At 39.7% G+C, this 13782-nt stretch overlaps 1 protein-coding gene across 1 annotated transcript in view; it reads left to right on the top strand.

The window, feature by feature from the left end:
- Positions 1-323: 323 nt before the first annotated feature.
- The window catches only part of WIF1 (WNT inhibitory factor 1), a 71172-nt gene continuing 57713 nt past the window's right edge, over positions 324-13782 (top strand). Inside the window, exons 1-2 of the mRNA XM_033116145.1 lie at positions 324-820; positions 1282-1421. Of these exons, the coding sequence (XP_032972036.1) occupies positions 673-820; positions 1282-1421 (288 nt within the window). The 5' untranslated portion in view covers positions 324-672. The remainder of the gene's footprint in view (positions 821-1281; positions 1422-13782) is intronic.

Below are 13782 nucleotides of genomic sequence, written 5' to 3'. Positions count from 1 at the left end.
GAGAAGTGGAAGAATAGATGCTTTCATTTAGCAGCGCGGTAGAAATGGGAGTCGTCGTCGTCGTCATCGTCATCATCCGCGCTCAAAGCCCTGCGCTGTTAGTTCATCCCATTTCCCTTCCCCCATGCCTCGCCTGGCTGGAGGCACAGGCGAGCGTCGTCCCAGGGGTCCCTCTGAGTGCTCTTCCCCTCAATCGCCTCCACCACGCACCCCCTTTGCACGCTCTCCCACTTTGCACACCGCGGCCTGAACTCAGCCGCGAAGAACCCCGCGCCGCCCCGCCCCCCGCGCGCTCCGCAGCGCCCCCCAGTGGCGGCCGGCTGGGTCTCTTTACTTCTAGCTCGCACCCCACTCGCGCCCGCCCTTCCCGCTCTTCCTCTCTCGCTGTATTTAACCCCCTGACTGTTGGCCTCGCCGCGCGCGTGCTGGCATTTGCTGCTTTGCCAGTCTAGCGTCTCTGCTGTCCCCTCTCCCTCTCGGACCCCCTCCTCTTGCCCCGCGGGCGCCCGCTCTTTCCCTCCATCCTTACTCGCACCCTATCGGGAGGCTACAAACCCAGAGCTCTACGCGGGAACAGCTCCGGCCGAGGGCAACTTAACGTCTGCGGGTTGGGTAGGGGAGGCAGAAGTAGTTTCAGCGGCGAAAGCCATCAGCAAGGAGGTCTGGAGTAGCATGGCCCAGAGAAGCGCCTTCCCTGCCGCCGCGCTCAGCTTCTGGAGCATCCTGCCGTGCCTACTAGTGCTGCGGGCGGAGGTCGGGCAGCCGCGGGAGGAAAGCCTGTACTTGTGGATCGATGCTCACCAGGCGAGAGTGCTCATAGGTAAGCAAGGCTCCAGTACCCAGCACCTTCCCCCGCTTGGTCTCCAGTTCTTCCACTAAAGGAGATATGCATGCTTTTAGTATGTTTTTAAAACTTAATTTCTAAGGAAGATTGTTCCCCCTTCTAATTAGCTGTTTTCCATCTGAAAGCATATAAATGTCTCTCTCAAGGAACCTAAGCTGATCTAGTGTTCTGATCCTGCTGGTGCTAGTTTCCATGGCCCTACGTTTTTAGGTGGATCCAACATTTGTTAGCACCAGTTAACTCCATGTTCACTTCTTTTCCCTGAAAGCATGTGTCTGTTGGCATCATTCGTATCACAATCAGAAGAGAGCTAATTGGTACCAAGGCAGGTGCTTTGTGAGAAGAAATGACCCATACTAAATATTTGGTGTTCTTTTTGCATGAAGTTGCTGACGCCACCTACTTTGATAGATTTGTTGGTTTCTTTTTAAACCCAGGATTTGAAGAAGATATCTTGATTGTTTCAGAGGGCAAAATGGCCCCTTTCACACATGATTTCAGAAAAGCACAACAGAGAATGCCAGCTATTCCTGTCAATATCCATTCCATGAATTTTACCTGGCAAGCTGCAGGGCAGGTAAGTTCTTATAACCGGAAAGGGTGGAGAAAATTACCTTTTCCACTGCCTGATGCCAGTAGAAATATTGTATAGTGTGGCACATTTTTACAAGTTTTGAGAGTGATGAGAATCTGATCTCCAAAATAAATAAAGAATTAACTTCCACTTATTTAAACATATCACATAAAGACTCCAAAAAGGAAAGGGTGAGCAATGTGCCTAAGCCACTGTTTTGATCAGATTCAGTGTCTTCAGGCTGCTGGAAATATAAAAACCTCAGATACCAACATCACTTCTTTCTGTGATCATTGCTATTAACCTTTAACAAAAGATTTAAAAAACTCTTTTTCCATACCATATACTAATCATTTGTGACATTTATACTGTACAACCAATTTTAAAGTCTCTAAGTATTTTTGACATTGTGCATTTGAAAAAAATTGGTATGAAGTTCACAGATTCAAAAAGTGTCATATAAGAACGTTTATAAAATATTGCAGGCTATTTTTTTTAAGCTACCATTTTAATAATTTTACATGGAAAAAGAAAACTGCAGTATATTTTTATAAAGAAGCATTTCTTTTATTTCCTAGCACACTAGCATCTATGTTAACCTTTTGTACAGTTTTAGTATTACATAAATGACCTCTAATCAAATGACCTTTAATGACAAATGGTAAGTAATAAATTATTTTGCTCATTAGTTGGTAAAATGTGTCTACTATTAAAATCATTATAATTTTAATTAAAGTCACATTTTCACGTCTTTTTTTAATCTAAAATTACTTAAATGGATATTTTCATGAGGAATGTGATCCAGAAAAAACACTTTATAAAAAGTAACTATTTTGAATGGAGAAACCACTTTGGTTCCCTTTAGTTGTTACCTGTTATAATATGGGCTTGATTATTTCAGCTGTATTTTTTCCCTCAGATCTGTTCTCTCATCTTTCTTTTCTAAAGTAGATCAAATCTAGACCCTTTGACAAGTCCATTGTTATATAAAAAAAGAGACATCCTTTGGATCCATTGAAATTCATAACAAGAAAGTCATCTATTCTAATACCCCCATTTTGCAGATAAGTTCACTGAGGCTCTTACTGCTCTGTACGGAGATTATTCCTTTTCTCCTGACAATTCCCTCTTTATAGATACTTTGTGGATGATAAATTTTGGAATATTGTGAAATTAGTAATAAATCAATGAATGGCCTTTTATTACCTCCTTTTCGTTTCACCTGAATCTATTTACTTGTGTTTGACTACTGGTCGATGGGGTCAACATTAATTCTGTGTTTTTAAAAAGAACATTTTGTTTTTACCTATACTTTTATGGATTCATAAGCTCCATTAGAAGGTAGCTTAACTTGTGCCTCTCACTAGCTGAAAGGGGTTGGCAACTGTAGGAGAAGCAGAAAATGTCAATAGCTCTATTTATTAATTATCTATTTATTTTTCATGTGAGTTTGTCTTCTGAAGAATGGAATTTGAAGCAAAGGCTTAAATTTCATGTTATCGCTCCTGTTGCTTTATAGCATAGTGTGTGTTTGCAAATATTGGCATATTGTTGTGTACAAAATGGATTGCATATGAAACAATCTCAGGACTATTCCTTGTAGTGGACTAGAGAAGATGGTGGAACTGGCATGGAGATGAAACTTACAGCATCTTTTTTCTCTCCTGTTTGGGTGTTGATTATCCCATGTGGATTATCTCATTATGCATGACAATGTTAACTCCTCAATTAAATTATCTCACTCTCTGTGCTCAGTCTGCTCTGGATAGGTTACCACAGGTAACTATGTGAAATCCAGTGTCTGTTTTTCTTACAGGGGATGGTAGTGAGGGAGTAGGTCCTTCATAATGCCAAACAGCAAGATGTTTTGAAATATTACTTAAATTTGACTCATTTTACTCAATAAAGTTATGTGATTTTAGCACCATACTGTTTGAAAAGCATGGAACTTTTGAAGATGGGAAAAATAATGACTTCAATACTAATTAAGTATTTTGAAAGGCATCTCTGGCTAAAGCCAAACCACAACAAAATATTGACCAGGAAAATGAAATGTCATTCCATGATCCAGTTATTTCATCCCAATATCAAACATTTAGGGATTTCAACACAAGCAAAACACATAGCTGATTAATGAAAATTTAAACTTAATGTTTAAGTGTTTTGGCAACACATGGAGAAAATTAAAATAACTTTAGGATTGAAGACCTTGTGGAGGCAGTAGATATTACCTACGTCCAATAAATTATAGTCCAGGAACCCAGGAACCCAGAAAATTGAGTCCAGGAACCCAAATTGTTCTTGGGGCCATTTAAAATGACTTCCATGTTCTACTCGAACAAATGAAAATAAAAATTATAGTGACATTCATTTCTCCACATCAAGTTGGTCAAATTTTTTAAAAGTGTTTTTAGTATGTGGAGAATTGTGCATATTCATATGTGACTGATGCCTGTGTTAACCTTTGTTTGCAGGGCAATTCGAATCTGATGGCAAAAGGCTTGATATAGATCCTTTGACTGGGAAATTTTACTTCTAGAGATTCATCCTAAGGAAATAAGTATGGCTGTGAATAAAAATTTAGGTGCAAGACTGTTCCTCATTGTGCTATTTATAAAAGTAAAAAAGAAAAAAAAATGGGTAGAACCTAGAAGTCCAGTGATAATAGCAGGAGAATACAATGAAGCATTAATAAGAATATTCTAGACATCTACTCAGTGTCATGGAAAGATGTTCATGACAAATTAAGTCAATAGTCTATAACAGCATATTCTGTTTGATTCCATTATAGAATATGTAGGCACACATAGGAAAAACCATTTGACAAACATCTGATCCTGCAAGGTGTTAACATTAGTTGCATCTGCACTATTACATTTTGGTTTTTCCACAATGAATGTGTATTGATTTATAATTTTAAAACCTATTTTACTTTAAATGTGTCTAAACGGTTGTACTTTAGAGTTTAAAATTGTATGATGTTCTGTATTATAAATAGTTTACTTATATTTATTATCTAGCATCATTTTTACATTAACACATCACTCAACAAAATGGTAAAACAAATGGTCTTCATGGCTGATCATAACTATGAAGCACAAAGAATTCACTAACGCTTATTGGATTGTCACCAGTATCCTTTGAGATCCCCAAAAATCTGCTTTGCAAGGCTTTCCTGCCTGAAATCAAATGATCTAACCTCTTCCTCTTCCTGAAATCCTCCTTTTCCATGGAAAACTCTGTCTCCACTTTATCCCCCATTTAAAATACTAATTTTCTGACATGCCCCTTCTCAAGACTTTCAGATGAGAGAAAAATTTCTATTAACGAGGTTTAGGCTTAAAGGATTTGTAGTAATTATGGGAAAATACTTTTTGTTACTGTATATAACTTTTAATAGTTGACATTTTTCGACGATGCATTCCTTATTGTAATTTTTCCCTAAATTTGAGACATGTAGGGGCCATGAGCAACCATTTTAGTTTTCTAAACTACACACTAATTAAACATTTTATTTGGAAAGTAACCCTTTGTAAACCTAATGGCTTTCAAATAAAATTTTAATGAGAAATTTTGTTAGGCAAATCTGAATTCTAATATTAGGACACCACGGCTGATTTCCATATGAACCAATTTGGTATAAAGCCAAAAATTTTAATTTATATATAGCCCATACAATAAATATGTTTTTAATAAAATCTTATAAAATTTATAAAGATCATAGAGACTGGATCTTAATTACTATAATACATTCCATCACCTGAATTATGATAGTAAGGTACTATGGCTCTAGAACCTGGTTAATAGGACATCTCTTTTTATGTTGGCTTTTTTTAGTAGTCATGATGGATTTATGTCGAGCCATCTATACTAGTTTTCCCACCTCCTGGTGACCAAATGCCTGGATTTCTGAGATGGTTGGCAAGGGTTGGGGTGAAATTAGTGTCTATGGAATAGAAATTCTCTGGGTGAAGACAACTGGTCAATATTAACTTCAAACCCACCACCTGGATTACTATGCAAGTTCTAACCACCTAGATCTTAGAGTAAGAGTTTTATCATGTATATTGGCCCAGATCTTAGAGTAAGAGTTTTATCATGTATATTGGTCACAATTCTTATAACCACTAGAAGGCAGTGATATAGCTTAATTTTTCTCAATTTCAAGATGTTTAAAAACAAAAATTAAAAGTGTTGTTGTGGATACAGGAAAGGAAGAGGAGAATTTGCCTGCTACCTTAGGGAGGTGGGTGGTCATGTGTGTATTTTAGAAGAATTGATTTTATTGGGTTAAACTGCAGAAATGTGCTCCTTTGTATTATGTATAACCATTAAAAATAGGAAATATTAGATATGCTGAAGATACAATGTATCAAGTGAAATATTTTCCAACATGTAAGGTTAATTATGTGTTCATAATCCTTAGTAGCTCTCTATCAATTAAAAACAAAACGTCTTGAATTATTGAAAACTGTCCCAAATAATAACAGTAATAATACAAAATCAAGTATAAGGAAAGCTTGAGAACTTTGCCGGGATAGTGGTGTCTTTGTGAATGATTCCGGTCAGTAGTACCCAAATTCAGCTTAAAAATGAGGAAAATACTGTTGGCGGGGCTGGGAAGAAGTCAAAATCAGGCCGTTTTCCTGACAACTAACTCACATTTTTGCTAACTTAAAAAAAAATAGAATCACTCTACTGATATGTTTCTGTAATATCAACTGGATAATCCAATTCTGTCACTAAAATGCCCCTAAAGCCCCAGATAGCTTGTTTTTGCAGTGTAGTGTTTGATATGATGTAACACGGGTCCCATTAAATCAGCTGCAGTCTGCAGTCTCAAATTTCCCATTGGACTGGTTGAGTTAAGGAGACCTGTATTAAAATGCTTTTTCCCTTCCTTTCTCCCCTTGACAAAAATCAAAGAAAAACAGCAGTGAATTTTAATTCAAGTACCTCCTCTTTCTCTTCAAAGGAACTGCCAAATACCCTTAAACACCTCCTTCCAACTCTGAAGTTATGGTAACACATTATTTATTATTATTATTATTAATTATTTAAATCCCTTAATGTATACTGTCCACATTTTTTCCTAATGGAGTTATGATTGTTTTGGTAGTTACAATCCAAGTGGCTGCATACCTTCGCACTCCTGGGGTTTGCCGTCATACCTTTGCGGTAATTTTATGTCACCAAATGGGGGAAATGCCTTGTTTTTTGACCTCTGTTCCATGGTTTCAAAGTGGGAATGTGAATATGTTTACATACTGCGGGCACGATTCTTTAAAGAAGGTACTCATATCAAAAGCACAGCTTTAAACCTTTAATGTTTAGATTTTGTTATGCTGTGGTGTTTTGCATTGTGGTGTTGTGGACATGCCACTAGGGATCAAAGAGTAATTCTGCAGAGAGCCCATTTCATTTAGCAAAGCAGGCATGTGCCAGCCATCTGTTGTATCTGCTGATAGAAAACAGCAGTAAGTTTCTCAAACTTTTGCCAGAAAAAAAAAAAAAAGGCTTTATTGCTTAGAGGGGATGAGTTACAAGGTACCTTGTAAGCCACATCTGGTTCTGTAGCGATTTACATGGCATAAATGTAAACTCCACTATGTCTTCCTTACACAGTGGTGTAAAGGCGTGTAAACAAACCTTTTCACTGCTATCCTCTGTGTTTATTCCTGACTGTAAAATGCTTGCACAAATGAAAACCTTTTAAATTATTGTGGTGAAGTGGAAAGGTACGACAGTTAATAGAGCATTTTGTTTTGGATTAAATTCATTTAACATAAATGTCCCTGATGAATAGGATGGGTGGTATGAGGGAAAAACACTGGGGTTTAAGAGTTTCATGAAAATGTCCTTCATCCAGTAGCTGGAGCTCAGTGCGGGTAGGGAGGCACTGTTGGATCAGGCCTTCTTTTGCTGCAGTAATTTAACCAACTTGCCCCACTTGCCAATGTGGGGGTAACTTGGTTACAGTCCCATGAACCCTTAGTGGATGGAGAGTTGTTCTCCCTTGCAGCAGTTCTCTCTGCCTCAGTCAGTCAGTCAACAAACACAGACACCGAGTTAGTCACAGAGCATACAAAGAGGGATAAACATGGTCTCTGCCCTCAGGGAGCTTCTAGTCTGGCAAACAAATAGTCATCACACTTGTCCAAGTGAGGTTGGAAAGTATAGGATGGGCTGAGAGTACAAAGAAGGCTACTCTTTTCCCTGCCTGGAGGATCTAGGGAGGGAGCCAGCAGCTCTTCACTGAGCTCACTGAGCAGGTGTTGTCTGAGGTACTTCCTGAAGGATGTGTAAGCATTCATCAGACCAGTGAGGGAGAAAAACACCTTCCAAGTGGAGAGCTAAGGATGTTCAAGTGCATGGAGGTCTTAAAGGGGAAGCATGTTCTCGGTGATCACGAGGGAATTCATATCTCATCTGAGAGGTAATGGAAGTCCAATGAAGGGGACATCAAGGTCAAGTAATGGAGAAAGTTCTAAGGGAGGAGAAGACGGTGGAAATAATACAGGGTGGTTTCTCTCGTCTATGCTGCGAAGAGAACAGACTCATCATTTTGCAAGTTTTTCCCCAGGGATGTATTAAGTCAGTCTTTGGTTTATGTTGGAAGGACAGCAGCTTTTCCACAACCATAGTTAGCTTTTCTTTTTTACTAAACTTTTGAAAGAGTTTGTGACGGTTAGGATCAGCTCCAGGTTAATCTTTTTAGGTGATTAGGACATGGGACTACAAAAGTTGCTTTATTGAGTGCGTTGGACATTAAAAAAATCAATTAAATTTTCTAATGGAACCTAGAACTTTGAACTTAAATGAACCTTAACTAAGGAAAATAATATGTTAATTTGAAAAAGGATTGACTTAGCATCTATTCTCAAACTCCTATATACTATGCTATACAGTATCATGAGAAGTACAATAAAGGTATAGAAATTACACTTGGCTGGTGATCCTTTAGTTTAAATAATGAAAGGTTGAAATGCTGGAAATGGATTTATTTAAAATAAGCCTGCTTCTTCCAGTATTCTGTATTTTTTAAAAAAACTTGTTAGTGAAAATATGAAAGTCACAGGACAATTTCTGTTCTTTCCTATTTTTCTCAGACATATGGATGTCTATCCTTCTGAGCTATACATTTTATCTTCTTTTTGAATTTTATGGACAAATCTGATTAAAGACTCTTGGAAACTTTCAGGCATCTTTTGAAACACATTCACCTGCACAACAGGGCAGCTGTCTGTTGTGGGCCTGGGACCAAGAGACAGACTTGGAAGTGAGTTGTTAGCTGGCAACATAGGAAAGGAGATGAATCCAGTCCTTGCTTAGCTGCTTTTGGTCAGAATTCACATCAGTGCCCTGAGGGCAAAACATGATTAAGAACCAATTCTCTGCCCTTGAGAAAATTAGAAGCTAACTGGAGAGGCAGATGTATATCAACAGATCTTCTTAATAATTTCTGTTAAGTGGAAGTGCTGAGGCACTCCCAGGCTGTAATGAGCATACAGAAGAGAAGTAACTCCGAGCTGAGCCTGACTTGAGTCAGCCAAGCAAAAACCTGGGAGAGGGGATGGTTTTTAGGGAACGGAAATAGCTTGAGGCAAGGCATAGAGCCCAGAAATACATTATTTGGGGGAACTACTACTTTGGTGTGGCTGGAGTGTATGAAGTAGAGAGTTAGGCAGGGGCTAGGTCCTAAGGGACTTTGCTCAGCGGTAAAGCATTTGGGACTTACTCTATAAGCAATACTGAGTCAACACATGGAAAAGTATAAAGCAGAGAACCATGGGGTCAGAGTTACATATTTTGATCATCCTGTCAGCAGGATGAAGGGTAGCTTTGAGGGAAGTTGACTGCAAAGAGAGAAATCAGGGATAACAAGATACAAGATCAGGGGTGAAGAGAAGCGAAAAATGAATTGGGGAAACATTTAGGAAACAACAATCCAAAAGTATTGGTGCTAGGGAGAAGGAGTGCCTCATTCCTTCCATTCTCTGCTTCTCTAACTTGGCAGCAGCCCTGTTAGGTTTTCTGTCACCCCACCCCCAAGCTCATCTTTCCTGCCTCAGGGCCTTTGCACGTGAAGTTTCCTCCATCTAAATGCATTCCTGCCAGATTTCTGTGGCTTATTCCCTTGTTTTCCCCAGGTCTGAAATGTCACCTCCTCTAAGAGACTTTCCCTGACTTTCCTCTCTAAAACAACAACCCCCAATTACTCTGAGTCTTCTTCTCTGCTATTTTTTCATGGCACTTAATATAATGATAATACTTGATTATACTTGATTTTATTTCTTTGACTCTCCTATTCAGTATAAGCTCATGAGAGCAAAGACTTGGTACTGTTAACCATATAACTCCAAGTCCTGGAATAGCTCCTGATACACAATGAGCAGTCAATAATTATTTGTTGAACAAATGACTACATGAGGTAGGTCTGGCTATTATTCCAATTTGATAGATAAACCAATTGAGACACAGAGGAGCAAAGGAAACACAGGTAGTAAGTGGCAGAGCTGGGATTTAAACCCAGACAGTTGGGCTCCAGAGCCCTTGCTCTGATAAGGGCCAAACAGAGGTATGAACACACAGCGAGCTCTGGGAACATAGAGGGGGAAGCAGCTAATTTTGGCTGAGGAAGTAGGGGGAAGGCTTCACCAGAGAAGATATAACAATGGAACTAGGACTTGAAAGATGTGCATGAAGCTGTTTAATCAAATCAGCTGGTGAGGGGTGGGCGGTGCGGTAAGACGCAGGAAGAAGGGCTATCGCAGGCAGAGGAAAAGAAGTTGTGAGAGAGTGCATTCTGGGAAAGGCTAATGGTGTCCGAGACTGTGGCTTGATGTGTGGAAGGAAGAATATTGGAGGCCAGGGCAGAGGAAGATGAGGCTGGACTTTGGGAATGGGGCAGGTGGAGAAACACTAGACTCCATGAAAGGTCACTTAGTTCTTTTATCTCTAAGAAAAGCAGTCTGGATTACCTCTAAACTCCTTCCAAATTCTAAAATATTATGATTCTATCTTTTAAGATAGAATATCTTTTTAACATTTATGGTAATAGCTTTATACAAACTGGAATATCTTCTCTATGTTTTTTTAAAATCAAGGCAGGAAGATTCTTCCTCCAAAATTGTCTTATTTGTTGTCAAATTTATAAAGACTCATCTCAGAATACTGCTTTATGTCTCCTATGTGCATAACAATAGTCAATACTTACATAATGCATATGCTGGCCTGGGCACTCTTCTCAGCACTTTACAGATATTATCTCATCAGATCCTCACAACAACCCTGAGGGAGGCACTCTTGTTACCCCCGATTTATAGATCAGGAAACTAGGATATAAGCAAGTCAGATGAGTTGCCCAGAGCTGCAGAGCTAAGAACACTTAGGTACATGTTTATTATGTACTTCAGAGATCTTCCTTTGGTAACTTTGGGAATGTCTTCTCATTCCACAAAATAACAATTCAAAGAACACTTATCAATGCTTACTATGTCCTAGGTTCTAAGACTACAAATTTTGCTTGATGTAACTGCCTTCTAAGAATTCACCAGCTGGTGGTGAAGACTGTGGCATCGGTAAGGCAATCGTAATAATTATGATAAGTTCTCGGGGCCAGCATGTACAGTTGGACAGGGTTTTTCCTTGCATACGTGAGCCTGATCAAAGCAGCAGGTCCCACTTGACCGAGCTGAAATGCAGCCCACACTTCATTTGTCAAATCTTAGAGCCAGACACAGAGCTGCCTCTGCCCAGAGGGGACATTTCTACCTCATTTGCACAGAGCTTTCATACGGTTTAGCTGAGGGCCACACTGAATGCACTAAGAAAAGTTCTTTGGGAGCGTAAAGCCAGAGTATTTGGACATCTATCAGGAAAATTCGCAATTACTTATATTCTGGAGAAGACATCGCAGAGAAGGTAACATCTAACCTGGGTCACAAAAGAAATTCAGTTAGGCCTAGAGCCGCCAAGGCAGGTGGGGTGGGATGATGGGTATTCCTGCTACATTGAACGACGCTTAGGGAGATGCGCAGGCTTGAAAACGGTTGGTGTATTTGGAAAATGACCATTAGTTCAGAGTGGTTGGGGTTTATGAAACAGACCTGAACAGATCTAAACAAGTGAGTTTGGGAAGACTTCTGTATACGCCCTGGTTGACTTGCTCATAGAATAATGGGGAGCCATTGAAAGTTTAAAAGTAGATGATAACATTGTATCTGTATGAAGGACAATTTTGGTGGCAGGTAGAGGGTAGATGATGGGGTGCCTGGCTGAGGCCTAGGAGCCAATTAGGAAGTTAGTTAAGACACCACAGGAGGTGACAAGGGAGTGAACTAAGGCAGGCAGTGGGGAGCCAGAGGAAGGTATCTCTCGGTGTCACTGACACAGCTTACTGAATGTGGGTGTTATAGAAATGAGGGAAAAGAGGATGACTCTGAGATGGTCAGGTAGATAGTTATGGCTTCCCTGAGAAATTAATTACAGTAGCGAAAGCGAAACTGTTCGAAATACAAAGATAGTGGGGTCCATTGGGAAGTTCCTGAACATAAATGTTCTGCTGAGCATTCAAATGACAACGTCTGGTATGCATTTGAAAACCGAGTCTAGAGCTAAGACATGAGGTGTAGAATAGAAATACTGATTTTGGAGACTTTGAATCCTTCTTCTCTTACTCTCTCTCCTCCTTCCTACTTTTGACCTCACCTCAATACATACCTATTGAGGGCCTACCCAATGCCAAAGTTTGTGCCGAATGCTGAAAAAACAAATGTGAATTGTATATGAAGCTTGCCCTCAAGGATATCACAGTCTAGGGTGGAAACAGATATGAACTAAAATAATAAATCAATATTAAACATGTTATCATTGTAATACGAACAGGGTGCTATGAAAGTACTGAGGAGGGAGCCTTACCTCTGTTGGGAGAGGAGCGAATTATCTGCAGAGTTCCTGGTGGTCTTCAGGGGCGTAGCCTGAGGAATGTACACCTAAGACCGGCACATTGGAAAAAACCTGTTTAACCCCTTGACTTTATGTAACTGAGATAGCTTGGCCTGATGTATTCTGCCTGCCACTTGCATTTTCTAGAAATGAATACAACAAATGGCACTGTGCCCCTAGGTGACAGAACCAGTCAGTTCTCTTAAATTAAACATCTAGAACTACGCTTGAGGAAACAGCCTGCGGGAGCTGAAGCTAGGCTTGAACAACCTACATCCTAGGGCTGCTCAGGATGCCTTGTTTCCAATGGATGCACCAGCGGGAGAACGTACATCGGAAATCCAGTCCACGTTAGCGCCTCTCCTACTCAAGGCAATAACCAGATGGATCCCCAATAGACCTGTAAAACTACTTGGTTATTTGGCTTTTGAGTACTTAGTGAAGTGATTTGATTCCTTTTGTTTGTAAGTTCAGTCTATATTCGTATTTCCATTTGGAACTTGTTTAGGATTTGAGATTGTATTTATATTTCTGTCACTTATAGCAGTAGCCAGCAGATGGCAATGTAAAAGTTACTTTTTTGTGGAATTTTCTACCTCAACATTTTTTAAGGCAATGGGGGTGCTAAGAGACCCATTTGTGGGGGTACTATAATTTTTATGCAACTTACTTCAATAGACCATTAATATATTCAGTAATTTAGAAAATAAACTTTCTCAGATTTAATGCCACTTGAAAGCATTAAAACTCATCCTAAATAACTAAAAGTGTGAATGATTTCATTATCCACCAATCACCTGCTTTTTCCTATTAAACAGTTGTTCAATTTTGGGCAGGAGTCAAGCTTTGAGTTATCGCTCCATGTGCATCTAGTTTTTTCTTTGCCTTCTCTGGCTGTATCTTCAGATGTCGTGGAATAGCAGAGTTAGAAAAGATCCCAGAATTCATCCACCCCATCAAGCCCAACCTGTCTCTGAAGCATCAGTGAATTATGGTCTCTCAACCTCCAGTTGAGTATGCTCAATGTCAGTGAACGTATTAAGACAGATTTTATTTAATAATTTTGTTTGTATTAATCTTAGCAAGTTGTTCTTCATAATGGGTCAAAACCTGCCCTCCCGGTGTGACTTGCATATCACAAGACTACCAGTCTTTGGACTCACACTTGGAGAGTCCTACCTTGCATTTATACCCGAAAGTTGGCTGACTTGTTCCCTCCTTTGCTCACGTAGGGCCTCTTCTTCATTTACTTCTTCTCTAGCAAAGACCAGCTATTTCTGTGAGTTCTTAGAAGGGCTCTACACATGCCATCCTGGAGGGAGATGTCGTGACCTCTGATGCTGCAGTGGGGCCCTGGTGAGAGGCTGCTTCTCAGGTTCAAGTGCAGCCTCTCCATGTTCCTTAAGCTATAAAGACA

The sequence above is a fragment of the Rhinolophus ferrumequinum genome, chromosome 10, assembly GCF_004115265.2.
Source record: "Rhinolophus ferrumequinum isolate MPI-CBG mRhiFer1 chromosome 10, mRhiFer1_v1.p, whole genome shotgun sequence".
NCBI lineage: Eukaryota > Metazoa > Chordata > Mammalia > Chiroptera > Rhinolophidae > Rhinolophus > Rhinolophus ferrumequinum.
Note: the sequence above shows the minus strand (reverse complement) of the source record. Positions and strands in the feature narration are given on the sequence as shown.